Source organism: Plasmodium yoelii (genome assembly GCF_900002385.2).
Source record: "Plasmodium yoelii strain 17X genome assembly, chromosome: 8".
Classification (NCBI taxonomy): domain Eukaryota; phylum Apicomplexa; class Aconoidasida; order Haemosporida; family Plasmodiidae; genus Plasmodium; species Plasmodium yoelii.
Genome location: NC_036180.2, coordinates 26,727 through 47,685, shown reverse-complemented (window position 1 = coordinate 47,685; position 20,959 = coordinate 26,727). Strand labels below are relative to the sequence as shown.

The 20,959-nt window shown below is 20.2% G+C and overlaps 6 protein-coding genes across 6 annotated transcripts; all 6 read left to right on the top strand.

Moving 5' to 3' along the window:
• Positions 1-1,307: 1,307 nt before the first annotated feature.
• On the top strand, positions 1,308-2,459 carry PY17X_0800181 (PIR protein; the record flags this gene model as incomplete). Its single annotated transcript, XM_022955615.2, has 3 exons — positions 1,308-1,322; positions 1,454-2,311; positions 2,397-2,459. The coding sequence occupies 3 exons, from the start codon at positions 1,308-1,310 to the stop codon at positions 2,457-2,459; spliced, it is 936 nt and encodes a 311-aa protein (XP_022811871.2).
• A 2,208-nt stretch (positions 2,460-4,667) lies between these two features.
• On the top strand, positions 4,668-5,532 carry PY17X_0800161 (fam-b protein; the record flags this gene model as incomplete). The annotated part of the gene is made up of 2 exons (XM_726316.2): positions 4,668-4,736; positions 4,909-5,532. The coding sequence occupies 2 exons, from the start codon at positions 4,668-4,670 to the stop codon at positions 5,530-5,532; spliced, it is 693 nt and encodes a 230-aa protein (XP_731409.2).
• A 2,895-nt stretch (positions 5,533-8,427) lies between these two features.
• Positions 8,428-9,522, top strand: PY17X_0800141 (PIR protein; the record flags this gene model as incomplete). The annotated part of the gene is made up of 3 exons (XM_034637491.1): positions 8,428-8,442; positions 8,551-9,348; positions 9,436-9,522. 3 exons carry the CDS (start codon positions 8,428-8,430, stop codon positions 9,520-9,522), a joined length of 900 nt encoding a protein of 299 aa, XP_034493461.1.
• Positions 9,523-12,297: 2,775 nt separating this feature from the next.
• Positions 12,298-13,425, top strand: PY17X_0800121 (PIR protein; the record flags this gene model as incomplete). The annotated part of the gene is made up of 3 exons (XM_022957790.1): positions 12,298-12,312; positions 12,449-13,252; positions 13,339-13,425. 3 exons carry the CDS (start codon positions 12,298-12,300, stop codon positions 13,423-13,425), a joined length of 906 nt encoding a protein of 301 aa, XP_022810817.1.
• A 2,393-nt stretch (positions 13,426-15,818) lies between these two features.
• Positions 15,819-16,819, top strand: PY17X_0800101 (PIR protein; the record flags this gene model as incomplete). Its single annotated transcript, XM_022957780.1, has 3 exons — positions 15,819-15,833; positions 15,939-16,670; positions 16,754-16,819. The coding sequence occupies 3 exons, from the start codon at positions 15,819-15,821 to the stop codon at positions 16,817-16,819; spliced, it is 813 nt and encodes a 270-aa protein (XP_022810816.1).
• Positions 16,820-19,143: 2,324 nt separating this feature from the next.
• On the top strand, positions 19,144-20,172 carry PY17X_0800081 (uncharacterized protein; the record flags this gene model as incomplete). Its single annotated transcript, XM_725884.1, has 3 exons — positions 19,144-19,158; positions 19,277-20,023; positions 20,107-20,172. 3 exons carry the CDS (start codon positions 19,144-19,146, stop codon positions 20,170-20,172), a joined length of 828 nt encoding a protein of 275 aa, XP_730977.1.
• Between the last annotated feature and the right edge of the window lie 787 nt (positions 20,173-20,959).

The window sequence follows — 20,959 nt, the reverse complement described above, 5'->3', positions numbered from 1 at the left end:
TGCATTATTATACCCCTATAAATATAATATAATAAATTACTCTACTAGTAACTAATATTGAAATATTGTTTTATTGTGAAACATTCATATAATTAAATATTAATTTTATCGAAAAGACATAATAATACATTATATATTTGTTAATGATCCAATTTGGAAATTTTAGTTTTATATTCTAAAAATATGGATTAATGGAGAAAGGGTTAAATACTTAATTAATATTAAATATCATTTTATTATTCAATATTATATTATCATAGTTTTTTGTAGAATTAATAAAATATAGAATTTTTAACAAATTAGTTGAATGTATTTACATTGATAACTATACAATAAAATGTATAAAATAAAATGAATTATGTAGAACATTTAATGAATATTTTCTAAATTTATATATTAAAATAGCAATATATCTTATCTCTCTCCTCTTAAAGGACAATATAACAACCTAATTAAACATAGTTTTCTATTATACTTTAAAATATTATTAATATATATTTATATTTTAATATTTGCTAAGTATTATTTTAAAAATAATATGCATTCAAAGATTTATTTAAGCTTATAGGTACGGGTTCAGTGCAAATTGTTTTAAAGAATGGAAAATATGGCAAAATATATTATAAAATTCCCCAATAAGATATACTTCTAAATTGAAGTATATAGGAATAAAAATAAAGATATTGGACTCATTAAAATGGATTATGAATTTATCTACATTCATTAAAAACAATATAAATTTATATAATTTGCATAGAGATGTAAATAACATAACTTAATTTGAAAATACTATAATTTTAATAAAGCATTGTATATAGTATTAGAAGCAAATATATAAAAGTTTAATATATTTAATGGATTATAGTAATCATATAATTTCTAATTTTTTATATTGTGCAGTATTTGAGTTTTACGACGTTGTTTGTGTTCTATATTAAAGCATATGTATATATTTTTTAAATTCATTATAAAAGTATATTCATTTTTATAATAAAGTTATACCATATTTTATTAATAATAATAATTTTTGTATAAAATGCATCATATATTTAATCAAAAGTTTATTAAGCATCCCTCTATTTAAGGTAATTTAGCTAGTTATCATAAACAGAAATAAAACCTTTTTTTAGTAATAATATTATTTTATTATTCTATATTAATTTAATTATTGAAAAACATATAATATATTTAACTATAGGAAATTGTTATATATAGGGTTAAAGTATTTGCGTCACATATTTGGCGCAGTGTATATTAAACAGCATGATTATACTCAATTTACAAATATAAAATAAAACCCCATTATAATGAATAAGCAAGTGGTATATGCATTTTTTAATAATAATATTAATTTCCTTTACATTTTTTGATATTATATATATCATTAAACTTTATTTTAATAAAAATTTCAATAATATATATTTCTTATAATTGTTTTTAAATGTTTTCTTAGTGTAAAACGTTACAGGAAGTAAAGGAATGGTTTTTTGATGAATTGGGCAGTAATGGTGATTATCAACTTATAAATGTTGAACATCTCAAAAAGCATTGTATTAGTAAATGTGATAATAATTTCGATAAAATTAATGCTGTATGTTTATATTTGTTGGATCAATTCTATAAGCATGAGGGTTTGTTACCCTCTCCTTCAAGAAGTAACCCCAATATTGTTGATAACATTTTTATATGGTTAAGTTATATGTTAAGCCTGGATACAACTATTAAATACAACGGTATAAAGTATTTTTATGAAAATTACATAACGCAACGTAGTACGTATAAGGAGTATATAAATGACTTAACTTATTATGATACTTATAAGGAGCTTATAGATACAAGAAAGAATTTTTTGGATATGGATAGTAATACTGTATTTAAATTTTATGAAGCATTAATATCATTATGTAAATTGTATAATGAACTTGGTGATGAAAATAAAAATTGCAAGAATTATTTGGATGATAATAATGAATTTTTTAAAAAATATAAGGATCTTAATGAAGATACTAATATTACTAAAAATAGTTATTATAATGAAATATTGTCTACTTTATTAAATGATTATAATGATTTTAAAAGGGAATGTACAGATATTTTATCCTCTTCATCAGAAGAAACAAAACAAAATCCTGGACAAATTCCTGTAGATAGTTCTGGACTAGATTTGGGATTAGTTTCTGGACTAAATTTAGGACAAGAATCTGAAGAAGATTCTGAAGTTGCATCATCAAGTTCGTCGATAACAAACAAATTAATTCCAGTTTTATTGATACTTGGTGCAATACCAATTTTTTTGGGAATTGCTTATAAGGTAAATAATAAGGAATTAAAAATAATTTTCATTATATATATGCAAACATTAAACAAATTATATGTTTTTTAAAATTTTATATTAGTATTCATTATTTGGATTTCGGAAAAGAGTTCAAAAAAATTTAAGAGAAAAGCTAAAAAAATAAAGAAGAAAATGGATCATTAATACATGATTTGAATAGTAGTGACTATTTCAGGAATAGTAATAATGATTAATATATTTTAAGAAACTGTCTATTTGAAAATAATTTTTTACCATAATTTTTGAACATAATTATTGGGTCTATAATAATAATTAAATAATATAACCAATAATATATAATGTTATATATATATAGTTATAACATTTTTATACTGTTTTTGTATAATTTTTAAACAGTTTTTATGTTGTGGAACCCATATTCGGGTTAGGGTTAAGTAATATATTGCATTTAATTTTGAATATTTTTTTATAATTTGATAACATTTATTAGTTTAAAGAATTGTTTTAAATATATATAGGAAATAATATATAATAATATGTATAAGATAAGTTGTAGTTTTTAATATTTATATTAAGTCTAAATATGTAAGAAAAAATAAGGGTGAAAATGACTATGAAAAGGAACAAGTAATATATTTTGACAAACTATAAGAATTGCATTCCGTGTTAATATAACTTATGGTAAATCCGATGAATTATTTACTTTTTGTATTTTATTGTTAATTATGTGTTAATGGTTTATGGGTCAATCGGTCGAATATTGGAATATATATAGAAAGATTATTCCAAAGTATCGATTCGATCCTAAAAGAAAACGTTGATTTAAATATTATCAATGCATAATATAAGAAACTGGGGGAAATAGAATGGAATTGGAAGAAAATAATTTATTATGATTTCCTTCCTCAGTAACACCTGAACCGAATGATAAATGGAATGGTGGAAGAATGAATTTGAATGGAATAAAAGTATAAATTGATATTTGGAGAAAATATAAATGAAATAAGTTACGTTAAAGGTATATTTATTTTAAGATCCATTATTTTAGGAATTATGTATAAGATAATGTGGAGTTAGTATAATATTTAAAAAATATTTGTCCACTGGAAAATATTATATATTTTTGTGATTTTTACATTAGTGTTTATGTTAGTATTTATGAGTTGGAGGAGAAGGGGAAGTAAGAAAAAACGATGAAAAATATTATAAATTGAGTCGATAAGAAACTGAGATTATTAATATATAGAAATTTATGCAGGCCGATCATGTAACATTTATTAATTTATTTTTTTTGTTTATAAAAGAAAAGACGATTCTTTGGAATGATAAATTTAATTAACTTATATTTAAGTAAAATTTAAAAAATGTATAAATTTAAAGAATACTAAATAAATTGGATTTCAGTTATTAGTACAAATAATTATGGCTTTAATATGTGTGAGGAATATTGAGGTTGATTTAGCCTATTTTTATATGAGGAAATGTACTATATTTATGTTATATTTAAATAATATTTATAAAAATAAAGACAAAATAATGTTTAACTATTAAATATACTATAATATGTGTTTAATGAATAGGATAAAATAAAGGATTTCTTATTAATTGTATTTCATTTTCTGATTTGATATATGCATTGTGATTTATACGAGGTATACTTGGAAATATGAATATTTTACATTATTTTAATATAAAAAATATATTTGATGTTGTATATTCTGAGATATATTTATAAATAAAATGATTACATATCAATCTATGAAAAAAAAAAATTTACAAAAAAATGGGAAAATAAAGTGGAGAATATTATTAATATTTAAAATTGGAGAAATATAAGAATAAGAAACCATTTAAATGTAAATAAGAATGATGTTTTGTTAATGTTTTCATTATATGTTTGTATTTATTCATATAAAAAATATATATGTATCTAATATGTTATTATTTTAATTGACATTTATTAATTTGTTCGTATGTAAACAATAATAGGAAAATATAAATTTATAAAATATTAAAACCGTATCACTAAACATGTTAATGTATTATAAATTGTATTAAAAAATGATTTGTACAACAAATTTTCAAAAAATAAATTTTAGGGAAAATAGTTGTATATATATATTTATAATCAAAATATAAAAAATGGTGTATTTTTTGAGAAAAATTAATATTTATTTGAAAAAAAAATAACATAATAATATGTATGTCCATAAATACTTTTAATGAATATAACGGTGTTTATAACAACAGTTACATAATTCTATTGGAAATTCAAAAAACTAATAAATATTATTATTTTTGAAATATCAAATTATCATCATTATTTCAAACTACATTTATTATTTCATTTATTTAATAGATAAGGATAAAAATGAGAGTCAGTATTTTAAAATATGTTTTTTTTTCAATTATTATTTGTTTTTTTGAATATGCCCAAAATGTAAGTTACCTATTATTTTCTTTTATTATTAATAATATTCCATTATAATTTTCGTATTTATTGTTTTACATTAACCTTATATTATTGTTTAATGTATTACTAAAACACTTAATTTAAAGAAACAATTAAAATTAATTACACACATGTTAATAAATATTTCATTTCTTTGCAGGAAATATGCCATGAAAGGAATATAATAAAATTTAGAAGCAATAGAATATTAGGAGATGTAGAAAACCAATTCGATTTAAATGATTTTTATGAATCAACTTTGAATCTTGTAAATCAACTTAATGACTATGATGATGACGAAGAAATGATGTTTCTTCGAAATACTATAGATTCACATATAAAGGAGCATAAAGAAAATAATACATTACCCGATTTAAATAATGTAGATAAGAAAACTAAAAAAATAATTCGTAAACTTCAAAAAGAATTAGAAGAGGTAAAAAAAGAGCTTGATAATAAAAGGAATAATGAAATAGCAATACAACCAAAAAAAAATAAAAAAATAAAAAAAAAAGAGGAAAATAATTCTGTATCAAATGATGAAGATTCTACCGAATTGGAGAATGAAGGAAATTCACTGAAAGCAAAAAATAATCGAATAGTGAAAAAAATAATCAGACACGTATTGATGAAGGCAATGGTGTTTTGGGGAGTTATTATTATTATTTTAGTTTCAGGGAAGTTATTAATACCATTTATAGTTTTAATTACACTGATTTCAGCTGACTCAGTTATTAAAATTAAGAAAATCACTAAATTTAAAATGCCCAAATTATTTAAATAACCACTCTTTATTATTATGTTTTATTACACTTGATTAATTGTTTAAAAATTATATACTTAATATTGCATGACATATTTTTTGATTTAATATATAATGAATTTATATTTACTTGGTATTTGTTAAGAAGTCATTTATCCTTATTTTCATGCATATATATTAATATATTTTTAATTTACTCGTTTTTAGTTAATATTTGTAATTATTTTAAATAGACTTAATTTGAAAACATATATTAATGAAATTATAAGCTATATATAGGGTTTAGGGTTATGGTTTAAAGTTGCATTTTGGAGAACTCATATTTTGGGTCAGGGTTATGTACTATAAGTTATAGTTTTGTTCTATGTAATCTATGTTTTGGGTTAGGGCTATATTTTTATTAATTTGTTTTAATTTGGTAATATTTATTACCTCGTATGCTTAATTTCGGGATGATGTCTAAATATGCAACCATAAAAGGGGTATAGACTAATATGAAAGGGGCACATAACATATTTTATAAGTTATAATATATATAATTGAGTGTTCATGCCGATTTAATATGATTAAAATAAAATGTCTATATTGAATATATTAATTCATATTATAATATAACATAATTATTTATTATATAAGATGTGTTAACCCAGAGTTATATTGAATTATGCATATCATAATATGCAATATATGTATTTATTTGATGAAACATTTTATTTAATAAACTTATTATTTGTATCATATTTGTTTTAATTTAAATTATATTACGCCAACTGAACTGTAATAATATATATTCATAAAATATATATGTATGGAATACCGATCGATATTCGACAATACAACGTTATCTATAAAATGCATTTTATGCATCTAACATTTTTAATAATCAATAAAAATATGCATATTAATAAAAAAAATGAATTATAGATATATGTATACTATCCTTTTATTTTTCGATTGTATATAATATCATTTTCTTTATATTTATATTAAGGTTTTAAATTCAAATAATAGAGATTCTTATATATACATTAATTTATTTACTATAAAGATATACTATTAGATTAATCAGTATTAATTTTTAAATTTTAAAGCTATGAGGTATATATAAATTGGAAATATATTATAAGTAGTTAATTGAAAAAATATAATTATATTAATAATATTTAATATCATATTTTGTTATAATAATTATAAATAATATAATAGATAGAATAGCGTTATTATTATATATCTATGCATATAATTTAATAAAATGCTCTACTAATAACTACTAATGAAATATTGTTTTATTGTGAAACTTCATATAATTAAATACTAATATTAATTTTATCGAAAAGGGAAATAATAATTAATTTAATTTGAAATAATATTATTTTTATTAGATTATCATATATAAATTAATAAATATGTATTATAAATATATCGTTTTGTGAGATAGTATATCTGTTTTAAAATGTTATACTTTAAACAATGAATCACAGACATATCATACATTGATTTAAAGTATTTATATTAAGGGAATTAATTATTCCGTTGTACTATACAGTGATCTAGCAGTAACAATAATAATAGTAATAACAATAAATAAAATATTAAATATGAACAAACATATGATGTTTATTTGATATACTACTTTGGTATAAATTCATTATATATATTATTAAACTTGTAATAAGAATAAAATTGTATGCATACAAGATCAAATGAAATATTATAACATTCATTTAAATATTCTTTAATGCGATAATATTAGAATTAACACTGTCAAGCAAAATAATATTAATAATTCTATAGTTTACTTAAAAACATAGTTTATTATAAATACAAAAGCAAACCATATATTTAGAAAATTAATAATTCTAAGTTATTTTTAATGAATAATTTTAATATATACATACATGAGTTAAAAGGTTTAATGGTAAAAAATATAATTAAACTATGTGGAATAAGTAAATCTTATATGGCTACATCCTTGTCTTAAAAAATCATACTTCCCTTATCTCTCCTCTCAATGTGCAATATACCAACCTAATACACATAATTTTTTATTATACTTAAAAATTTTCATCAATACGTATTTATGTGTTATATATTTAATATTTACTAAGTATTATCTTAAAAACAATATGCATTAAAATACTTATATAAGCTTATAAATACAGTTTTAGTGCTAATTCTCGTTTTAAACCGTGGGAAATATGTGCAAAATATATTATAAAATTATCTAATAAGGTATATTTATAAATTGAAGTATATTGGAATAAAAATAAAGTTATTGAAAATGTTAAATATAATTAGAATGGATATATATTAAATAAAAATTATATTAAAATTATATAATTTGCATAGAAAATGGAGCATTCAACTTATTTTATAAATGTTATAATTTTAGAAAAAATTGTATTATATATTATAAGAAACAAATATATTAGAAAAAATATATTTATATACTTTTAGAAATTATACTAATAATAATATTTTTTATTTTTTATATTTATACAGTTTTTATGTTTTAGAAGGACATCTATCAAAACAAAAGATATGACGTTTATTTTCTATATTAAAGCATACGTATAAGGAGATATATTCTAAATTCATTACAATGTTACTTTAATTTTTATAATAATGCTCATATGAGTGTTATTAAGGATAACAATTTATACAAAATTGTATTATATATACAATGATAACAAACGTATTAAACAACCCCCAAAATAAGGCGATTTATCTAACTACCATAAAAGTATATATTATCCCATATTACCTTTAAATTGATATTAAGAATAATAAAAATATTTTTATCTACAAATAATTGCTGTATATAGGATTAAATAATTGTATTACCTATTTTAGTATATATATAAAATTAATATGATAGCCCCTTAACCTAGAGATTATAAATTATATTACATCATAATGGATGATACTCTAGTATGTACAGTTTTTGATATTATATTTCCCATATACTTCATTAAGTTATATTTTAATAATATTTTCTTAATACATATTTTTATCAATTTTTTTTAAATGGTTTTTTAGTGTGGAAAAATTGATTTGTTGAGGAAATATTTACCTGATAACTCGGACAATCTTAGAATACTCGATTTTTATGATAATGATAATTTCCAAGAATACTGCCCTGAAAAAAACTGCAATTCTGAACTCGAACAAATTACGATTGGATTTTTATGGTTACTTGGAGAATGTTATTCTACATTAACAGGTAGAGTTTATAATGAAAATAATACTAATGCATTTTTTATATATATTATTTCATGGTTAAGTTACAAATTAAATCAAAACAAAGAGGAAAATTTTGCCACAATAAACGATTTTTTTACTGAATATGTAAAAAAAAGTGGTAAATATGAAAGATTTATAAGTGATGCCTTTAAAATTGGAGAACTTAAGAAATTCATGGATGAACGAAATGATTTTATGAATATTAATATTGAAGATTTGTCTAAATTTTATGATGTATTCAAATTATTATGTAATATACATAATAATGTTGCACAGAATAAACCAAGCGACACACTGTCAAATAGTGCTACTAGTTTTGTTAATGAACTTACAGAACTTAACAATAACTCTAAAATTGAAGGTACCGTACGTAGTAAAATATTACCTGTTTTATCAACCGATTATGATAATTTAAAAAATATTTGTACTAGAAAAGGTATTAATTGTAAAGATTTTCCATCACTTCCAGAGATAGTAACAAACGTTTCTGCACTAAAATCTGGATATACATCAAGTTCGTCGATAGGAAATAAATTATTTACAGTTTTATCGATATTTGGTGCAATAGCATTTTTTTTAGGAATTTCTTATAAGGTAAATAATAAGGAATTAAAATATTATTTTCATTATATATATGCAAAAGTTAACAAAAAAATAATTCGTTTATCATTTTTATATTAGTATTCCCTATTTGGATTTCGGAAACGAGCTCAAAAACAATATTTAAAAGAAAAAATAAAAAATATAAAGAAGAAAATGAATCGTTAATATATGCTTGAAGAGTAGTGAATATTTCAGGAATAGTAATAATGATTGATGTATGTTAAGAAACTGTCTATTGGGAAATAATTTTTGCATAATTTTTGTATTGTTTTTATGTTATGGGCCAGAGTTGTGTTTGTGGTTCCCACATTCGGGTTAGGATTAAGTATTATATCTTTATTTATTTTTTTATAATTTGAACATTAATTTAATATATGTATAATTCCGTATGTTTAATCACGAGATAATGTTCAAAAGCCCAAATATGCAACCCATAAGGGGAATAAGCTAATATGTAATGAATTGCGTAACATATTTTATAAGTTATAATATATATAATTGAGTGTTCATACCGATTTAATATGATTAAAATAAAATGTCGATATTGCATATATTAATATAGATATTGATTATATATGAATTCATATTATGATATATCATAATTGCCTATTATATAAGTCTTGATAACCCATAGATATATTGAATTATGCATAACACAATATATTTCTTTATTTGGTGAAATATTTTATTTAGTAAAACTTATTATTTGTACCATATTGATTTTAATTTAAATCATGTTATTCAACTGAACTGTAATAATATATATTCATAAAATATAGATTCATAACAAATCGATTCACAAAATATCGATCGGTATTCGACAATACAACGTTATCTATAAAAGGCATTTTATGCATCTAACATTTTTAATAGTCAATAAAAATATACATATTAATAAAAAATTATAGATATATGTATACTATCCTTTTAATTTTCGATTATATATAGTATCATTTTATGCTAAAGTTTTAAATTAAAATAATAGAAATAGTTATATATACATTAATTTTTTTATCATAACGTATAATATTAGATTAATCAGCATTCATTTTTAAGCTTTGTAATTTTATGGTAAAATAAATTATATTTTAAAATAGTTAAAAGATAAAATATAAGTATATAATAAAATTTAATGTTATAGTTTGGTATAATACTTATAAACAATTTGTTATATAAAAATATGATATTATTATAAAATATATAGATATAAATGAACAAAATATTGTATCAATTGCTAAAATTGAAATATGTTAAATTTGGGGAATGTATACAATTATATATTAATGCAAAGTTATAGAAAAAGTATGTAATAATTAATTTAATTTGAACTAATAATATTTTTATTAGGTTACTATATATATACGAATTCACAAATTTATAATTTAAATATATTGTTATTACGAAATAATGTGTTCTAAAATGTTATACTTTAAAACAATGAAACAAAAAAATTACTAATTGGTTTAAAGTATTTTATTAAGCGCATTAATTATCTCAGTGTACTATACAGTGATATACCATTAGTACCAACAATAATAATAGTAATAACAATAGATAAAGTATTAAATGGGAACAATCATTAATTTTATTTGATTCGAGTACGTTGATATATATTAATTATATATATTATTAAACTTGTAATAAGACTAAAATTGTATGCATACAAAATCAAATGAAATATTATAACATTTATTTAAGTATGATTTAATGCGATAACATTAGACTAACAGTACCAAGCAAAATAATATTAATAATTCTATAGTTTCCTTAAAATATAATTTTACATTATAGAACTAAATATAGTTTATTATAAAATATAAAAGCAAACTGTATATTTAGAAAATAATTTTAAGCCATTTTTAATGAATAATTTTAATATATATACATGAATTAAAAATTTTAATGGTAGAAAATATAAGGCATAATTAAACTATGTAGAATAGGTAAATCTTATATGGCTAAATCCTTGTTTGAAAAAAACATACTTCCCTTATCTCTCCTCTCAAAGTGCAATATACCAACCTAATACACATAGTTTTCTATTATACTTTAAAATTTGCATCAATACTTGTTTATGTGCTATATATTTAATATTTGGTAAGTATGATTTTAAAAACTATTAACATTCAAGGCATATTTAAACTTATAGATTAATAAATACGGGTTCAGTGCTAATTGTTGTTTTAAACCGTGGAAAAAATGTGCAAAATATATTATAAAATTACCCAACAGAGAATACTTATAAATTGAAGTATATAGGAATAAAAATAAAGTAATAGGAATCATTAAAATGGATTATGAATTTATCTGTATTAAATAAAAATATTATAAATTTATGTATATGCAATTAAAAAAGGGAATAATGATACTTATTTTGTAAATGTTATGATTTTAGAAAAAACTATATTATATATTATAAGAAACAGTATATAAATATTTTTTAAAAATTTACTATTTATATGCTTTTAAGGATTATAGTAATAATATAATTTTTAATTTTTTAGATTTATACATTATTTAATTTTTTGAGGAACAATCATCAAAACATAGGATATAAATATATTCCTTTTCTATGTCCAAACATACTTTAAATTCTTTATAAAGTATATTCATTTTTATAATAAAGTTATACCATATGTTAGTAAGAATAGCATTTTTTGTATAAAATCCATCATATCTATATTTAATCAAAATGTATTAAGCACCTCTCTATTTAAGGTAATTTAGCTAATTATCATAAACAAAAATAAAACGTTTCTTTAGTAATCATATTATTTTATTATTTTATATTAATTTAATTATTGAAAAACTTATAATATATTTAACTACATACAGCTGTTATATATAGGGTTAAAGTATTTGCGTCACATATTGAGGACAACGTATATAAAACAGCATGATTCTATTCAATTTACATATCAAAAATAAAATCCCATTATAATGGATGCCAACATAGTATATGCATTTTTTAATAATAATAATTTCTTTTACATTTTTTGATATTGTATTATATATAAATATCATTAAACTTTATTTTAATAAAATTTTCAATAATGCCCATTTCTAATAATTTTATTAAATATTTTTTTAGTGTAGGAACTTCATTTTAGTAAGGGAGAAATTCCCCGATCAATTGGACAGTAATAAAAAATATACATTTAAAGATAAAGAACATTTCAAAGATTATTGTACTAATGGTTGTGATAATGATTTCGAAAAAATTAATGCTGGGTGCTTATATTTTTTTGATACATTCTTTAAGGATTCTTCTTTGTTTGAGCATGTTGCAAAAAATAACATCAATATTGTTGATTACATTATGATATGGTTAAGTTATATGTTAAGCTTAATGGAAAATGAATTAAAAGAAAGTCTAGAATTTTTTTATAAAACATATATAATTGGTGGTGATAAGTATAGAAATACTATAGCTGGTATTAGTGAATATAGCAGTTATATGGAACTTATAAGTAAAAAACACGATTTTACGAATGTGGATATGAATAAAAATATTATATCTGGGATATATGATGCATTTAAATTATTATGTGAAATTTATACTGAATTTAATGAAAACACGTCAAATTGTACAAAATGTTCGGGAAAAGCTGATCAATTTGTTAAAAAATATGAAGAACTTATCAAAGATCCTACTATTAATAAAAATAGTTCATACAGTAAAGCATTGTGTACTTTATTAGCTGATTATTATAATTTAAAAAATAAATGTAACGGTACTTCATCCCTTCCAACGATAGATAAAACAAAAATTAATGTACAATGTTCTGAACAAATTTCTGAAGTTGCATCATCAAGTTCGTCTATAACAAAGAAATTATTTATAGTTTTATCAATATTTGGTGTAATAGCATTTTTTTTAGGAATTTCTTATAAGGTAAATAATAAGGAATTAAAAAAAAAATTATTATATATATGCAAAAATCAATAAACAACCGTACGCTTCTTAACATTTTATATTAGTATTCATTATTTGGATTTCGGAAACGATTTAAAAAACAGCAAATAAGAGAAAAAATAAAAAATATAAAGAAGAAAATGGCTCATTAATATATGATTCGAAAAGCAATGACTATTTCAGGAATAGTAATAATGATTAATATATTTTAAGAAACTGTCTATTTAGAAGTAATTTTTGCATAATTTTTATATAGTTTTTATATTGTGGGTCAGGGTTAAAGTTGTGTTTCCCATACTCGGGTTATGGTTAAGTATTATATCTTTAATTTTTTATAATTTAAACACTGATTTAATATATGTACTATACACGTATGTTTAATCACAAGATGGAAAAAAAATTACAAATATTCAACAAAAAAGGGGCATATAATATGAAAGGAGCCACATACAATATTTACCATAAAGTATAATATATATAATTGACTGTTCATGCCTATTTAATATGATTAAAATAAAATGTCTATATTGCATATATTAATATAGATATTGATTATATATGAATTCATATTATGGTATATCATAATTCCCTATTACATAAGCCTTGATGACCCATAACTATATTGAATTATGCATATCATAATATGTTTTTTTATTTAGTGAAAAATTTATTTAGTGAAACTTATAACTTTAGTATATTTATTTTGATTTAAATCATGATATCCAACTGAACTGTAATAATATAGATTCATAAAATATCGATCGATATTCGACAATACAACATTATCTATAAAATGCTTTTTATGCATCTAACATTTTTAGTAATACATAAAAAATCTACTATATTTATAATAAATTTATAAATTATAAATATATATAATAATATTTTTTTTTCATTTTAATAATTTGCATTTATATTAATGTTCTAATTTATATTGATAGGAATAGTTATATATATTAATTTAATTATCATAAAGGTATAATAATAGATTAATCACTATTAATTTGTAAATTTTATATTTTTAGGTATAAATATATTATATTTTAAAATAGTTAAAAAATAAAATATAAATATATTAATAAAGTTTAATATTATACTTTGTTCTAACAATTATAAATAATATGATAGGTAAAATGCATTATTATATATACCTATACATATAATCTAATAAAATACTCTATCAATAACTAATATTGAAATATTATTTTATTGTGAAACCTTCATATAATAAACATTAATATTATCGAAAAGAAAAATAATAATGCATTATAATGATATAATTTATATATATTTGTTAAAGATCCACTTCGGGATATGTGGTTTTATATTATAAAAATTTGGATCCATGGAGAAAATTATAAAGACTTAATTCAAGTTAACTGCCATTTTATTATTCCATATTAACTCTTATTATATTATTAGTTTTAATTAAATAATCATTTTTTAATCTAAAACATTATGTTACCATATAATTAATAAAATATAGAATTTTTAATAAATTATTTGATTGTATTTACATTGATAACTATAACAATATAATATATAAGATAAAAATGAACAATGTAGAGCATTTAAAGAATATTTATATAAATTTATATACTGAAAGAGAAAATATATCTTATCTCTCTCCTCTTAAAGTGCAATATAACAACCTAATCAAACATAGTTTTATATTATACTTTAAAATTTGCATCAATACTTATTTATGTTTTATATAATTAGTATTTACTAAGTATGATTTTAAAAACTATTTACATTCAACGGCTTATTTAAGCTTATAAATACTGATTCAGTGCTAATTGTTGTTTTAGAGAGTGGAAATTATGCGTAAAAAATATTATAAAATTACCCAATAGAGAATACTTCTCAATTGGAACATATAGGAATAAAAATAAAGTTATTGGGGTCATTAAAATTGATTATGAATTTATCTACATTCATTAAAAACAATATAAATTTATGTATTTTGCATAGAAAATGGAGCATGTAGCTAAATTTGAAAATGCTATTATTTTAGAAAAAACTATAATATATATTATAAGAAACAAGTATATACAAATGTAATATATTTAAAAAATTACTATTTATATACTTTAAGAATTCTAATAATAATAACTTTCTTAATTTTTTATATTTGTGTAGTATTTGAGTTTTATGACGTTGTTTGTGTTCTATATTAAAGAATATGTATAAGTATATATTTTTTTAAATTCATTTTAAAAGTATATTAATTTTTATAATAATGTTATACCAAATGTTAGTAAGAGTAGTATTTTTTGTATAAAATGCATCATACATACATATGGAAAAGTGTATAAGAAACCCTCTATTTAAGATGATTTAGCTAAATGTCATAAAATAAGTATATTATTTTAGTAATACTAATGTATTATTATTTTATATGAAGTTAAAATTAAGAATAATATGTCTAGAGAAAGATAACTGATATGTAAAGAGCTTAAGTAAATACAACATATATTTTATACAATATATATAAATAGCATCACCCCGCATAACCTCCAAATTATAACAGAATTTCATTATAATGTCTTATAAAGTGGTATATATCTTTTTTCTTATATTATTCATATGTTGTATTCCTATAAATTATATTAATATTTATATTAATACATTCTTTTGTTTAATTTGCAAAATATATTCGTAGTGTAAATCAATTAATGAGATTGATACATATTTTATTGATGATCTGAACAACTCGGGAAAAGGTATTTCTATGGATATATTAAGTATGTATTGCCCTGATGATAAATGTAGTAGTGATGAACAAAGGATTATTTCTGGTTTTATATTTTTACTAAATATGTTTGATGAGGAAAATTTAAAGAATGATAAACTTGTTGAATACGCTATTTTATGGTTAAGTTATAAACTAAATCAAAAAACACAAAATGGAAGCACTAAATTAAAGGAGTTTTATACCAAACATATAAAAACAAATAGTAAATATAAGGATAATATACCTACTGATAATAATATTAATATGGGTGTTATAGATACAAAAATAGAATCGATGAATATGAATATTAAAGATATATCTAATTATTATGATCCATTTAAATCATTATGTAACGTGTATAGTGAACTTGATCCAGAAAAAAAACAATGCAAGACATGTTTAGAAAATGCTGGAGAATTTTTTGAAAAATATGAAAAACATAAAAATTCTTTAGATATTACTAAAGGAGATTCTTATTCTCAACTATGGTTTAGTTTATTAAAAGATTATAAAAATTTTGAAAATATATATAATAGTGTTAAGTGTGGTAATGTCTCATCACTTGTAGCTTGCTCACGAAGTTCAATAATAAAAAATACACTAATTGCAATTGCAATTATATTTGTTGCAGCATCAATTTTATTGGGAGTTTCTTATAAGGTAAATAATAAGGAATTAAAAAAAATATTATATATATATAAACATTAACGAACAACCGTACGCTTCTTAACATTTTATATTAGTATTCGTTATTTGGATTTCGGAAACGATTTCAAAAACAACATTTAAGAGAAAAGCTAAAAAAATAAAGAAGAAACTGATCATTAATATATTATTCTAAGAGTAGTGATTATTCCATGAATAGTAATAATGGTTGATATATTTTAAGAAATTGTCTATTTCGAAGTAATTTTTTTATCATAGTTTTTATGTTGTGGAACCTATATTGGGATTAGGACTAAGTGTTATATCTTTATTTAATTTTTTATAATTTGAACACTAATTAAATATATGTACCATCCTGTATTTTTAATATCGAGCTGAAGCCTAAATATGCAACCAAAAAAGGGGTATTAGCATTAATATGAAAAGGGTCACATAACATTTTTTCATAAATTACAATATATATAATTGAGTGTTCATATCGATTTTATATGGTTAAAGTAAAATGTCTATATTGTATATATTAATATAGATATTAACTATATAATAATTGTCATTATATAAGACTTTCTAACCCATAGTTATATTAAATTATGCATAACACAATATGTTTCTTTATATGATCAAGCATTTTATTTAGTAAAACTTATTATTTATACCATATTTATTTTGATTTAAATCATGTTATCCAACTGAACTGTAATAATAATTATTCATAAAATATAGATGCATGGAATATCGATCAAGAATCGACAATACAACAGTATCTATAAAAGGCATTTTATGCATCTAACATTTTTAATAATACAATAAAAATCGCACTATATATACAAATTTTTTTTAAGTTTTAATCGTGTACTATTTCTTTTTCGCGATTCCTTTATATTTGTATTAAAATTAATTAGTATTAATAGAAGCTGCTTTATACGCCTTAATTTATTTATCATAAGGTATAATAATAGATTAATCACTATTAATTTTTAAATTTTATATTTTGAAGTATATACAAATTGGAAATATATATTTAAAGTAGTTAAAAGACAAAATATAAGTATATTAATAAAATTTAATGTTATATTTTGTTTTAACAAATGTAAATAATATGAAAGATAAAATAGCGTTATTATTATACGCCTATACATATAATATAATAAAATACTCTACTAATAACTAATATTAAATATTATTTTATTGTGGAAAATTCATATAATTAAATATTAATTTTATCGAAAAGACACATAATAATACATTATAAAGGTATCAATGCTATATATATGTTAATGATCCAAATTGGGATATGTAGTTTAATATTCTAAAAATATGAATCAATGGTGAAATGGTTAAAGACTCAATTCATGTTAAATGTCATTTGATTATTCCATATTAACGCATATTATATTGTCGATGTTTTGCCTATAATTAATAAAATATATAATTTTTAATAAATGATTTGAATGATATACATTAACTATAACAGTAGAATATATAAGATAAAATTATGTATAATATTTAGCAAATATTTATATAAATATATATATTAAAGAGCTAATATATCTTATCTCTCTCCTATTAAAGGGTAAAATAATAACCTAATCAAACATAGTTTTCTATTATACTTTAAAATTAGCATCAATACTTATTTATATGTTAATATTTAATTTTTACTAAGTATGATTTTAAAAACAATATGATATTAAAGACTTATTTAAGGTTATAAATACGGGTTCAGTGCTAATTGTCGTTTTAAACCGTGGAAATTATGCGTAAATATATTGTAAAATTACCCAATAAGGCATACTTACAAATTGAAGTATATAGGAATAAAAATAAAATTATTGGGATCATTAAAATGTATTATAAATTTATCTACATTCATTAAAAACAATATAAATTTATGTATTGGGAATAGAAAATGGGAACAATTCAATTTATTTTGTAAGTGTTATTTTGGAAAAGACTGTATTATATATTATAAGAAACAAGTATATAAGTATTTAGTCTATCTTATTAAATAATTATTTATATACTTTAAGGATTATAATAATAATAACTTTCTTAAATTTATATATTTGTGAAGTATTTAAGTTTCAGTATGTTGTTTATCTTCGATATTAAAGCATATGTATATATTTTTTAAATTCATTATAAAACTATATTAATTTTTATAATAAAGTTATACCAAATGTTAGTAAGAATAGTATTTTTTGTATAAAATGCATCATATATACATATGGAAAAGTGTATAAGCAACCCTCTATTTAAGATAGTTTAGCTAAATGTCATAAAATAAGTATAATATTTTAGTAATACTATTGTGTTATTATTTTATATGAAGTTAAAATTAAGAATAATATGTCTAACAAAAGATAATTGTTATGTAAAGAACTTAAGTAAATATAACATATATTCTATGCAATATATATAAACATAACCCCGCATAATCTCCAAATTATAACAGAATTTCATTATAATGTCTAAGGATTTGGTATATATCATGTTCTTATATTATTCGTATGTTGTATTCCTATAAATTATATTAATTTTATTTTTAGTAACATTTATATTAATACATTTTTTGTTTAATTCGTAAAATATATTCGTAGTGTGAACTAATTAATGCGGCTGTTAATTATATTGTTGATGATCCGAACAACCCGCGAGGAGATCATTATGGGAGTCTTTTTAATTCGTATTGCCCTGATGATAAATGTGATACTGATGACAAAAAAGTTAGTTCTACTTTTATATCATTACTAAAAAGTTTTAAGAATATTGATGATAAGGAAAATTTAGAAAGTGATAAATTTGTTGAATATACTATTTTATGGTTAAGTTATATAATAAATCAAATAACACAAAATGGAACCACCAAATTATACGATTTTTATACTAAAAATATAGAATCAAATAGTAATTATTATGAGGAAGATATATTTGCTGATAATAATATTAGAAAGGATGTTATAGATAAAAAAATAGGATCGATGAATATTGATATTAACGATATATCTAATTTTTATGTTGCATTTAAATCATTATGTAACATGTATAGTGAATTTAATGAAGAAACTATAAATTGCACGAAATATTTGCAAAAAGCTAATGAATTTTCTGAAAAATATCAAAAAGTTATTGGAGGTTCTAGTGTTGATAAACATAGTTCCTATTATAAACTATTGTATAATTTATCAAATGATCATGAATATTTTAAAAATAAATATAATAGTGAGGAATGTAATAATTTTTCATCACTTGCAGATTATTCACGAAGTTCAGTAATAAAAAATACACTAATTACAATTGGAATTATATTTGTTGCAGCATCAATTTTATTGGGAGTTTCTTATAAGGTAAATAATAAGGAATTAAAAAAAATATTATATATATGCAAACATTAACAAACAACCGTACGCTTCTTAACATTTTATATTAGTATTCGTTATTTGGTTTTCGGAAACGACCTGAAAAACAACATTTAAGAGAAATGCTAAAAAAATAAAGAAGAAACTGATCATTAATATATTATTCGAAGAGTATTGGTTATTCCAGGAATAGTAATAATGGTTGATATATTTTAAGAAATTGTCTATTTCGAAGTAATTTTTGCATAATTTTTATATAGTTTTTATGTTGTGGAACCCATATCCGGGTTAGGGCTAAGTATTATATTGCATTTAATTTTTTATAACTTAAACACTAATTTAATATATGTATCATCCCGCATGTTTAATCATGGGGTGATATTCAAAATATGTACCCCCCCAAATGGGTACTTCCATTAATATGAAAGGGGTTACATAACATATTTATAAGTTATAATATATACAATTGAGTGTTAATATATATTTAATATGATTAAAGTAAAATAACTATATTACATATATTAATTCATATTATGATATATCATAATTATTTATTATATAAGATTTGTTAATCATAATTATATTGAATTATGCATATCATAATATGTTTCTTTATTTTATTTAGTAAAACTTATTATTTGTGACATATTGATTTTAATTTAAATCGTATTTTTATAACCGAACAGTATAATATTATTATTATCAGAGCATAATTATAATTCGATTCATATTAATGATTATATTTTTAATGTTAATTAAGCACACTACTAATGTATAATATATAATCATAAAATATAGATTCATAAATATCGATCGAGAATCGACAATATAACATAATCTATAAATTATTGTTATGCTTCTAACATTTTTTGAAGTTGTAATTGTAGTTACTATTATCTTTTTGTATTAATAGGAATTTATTTG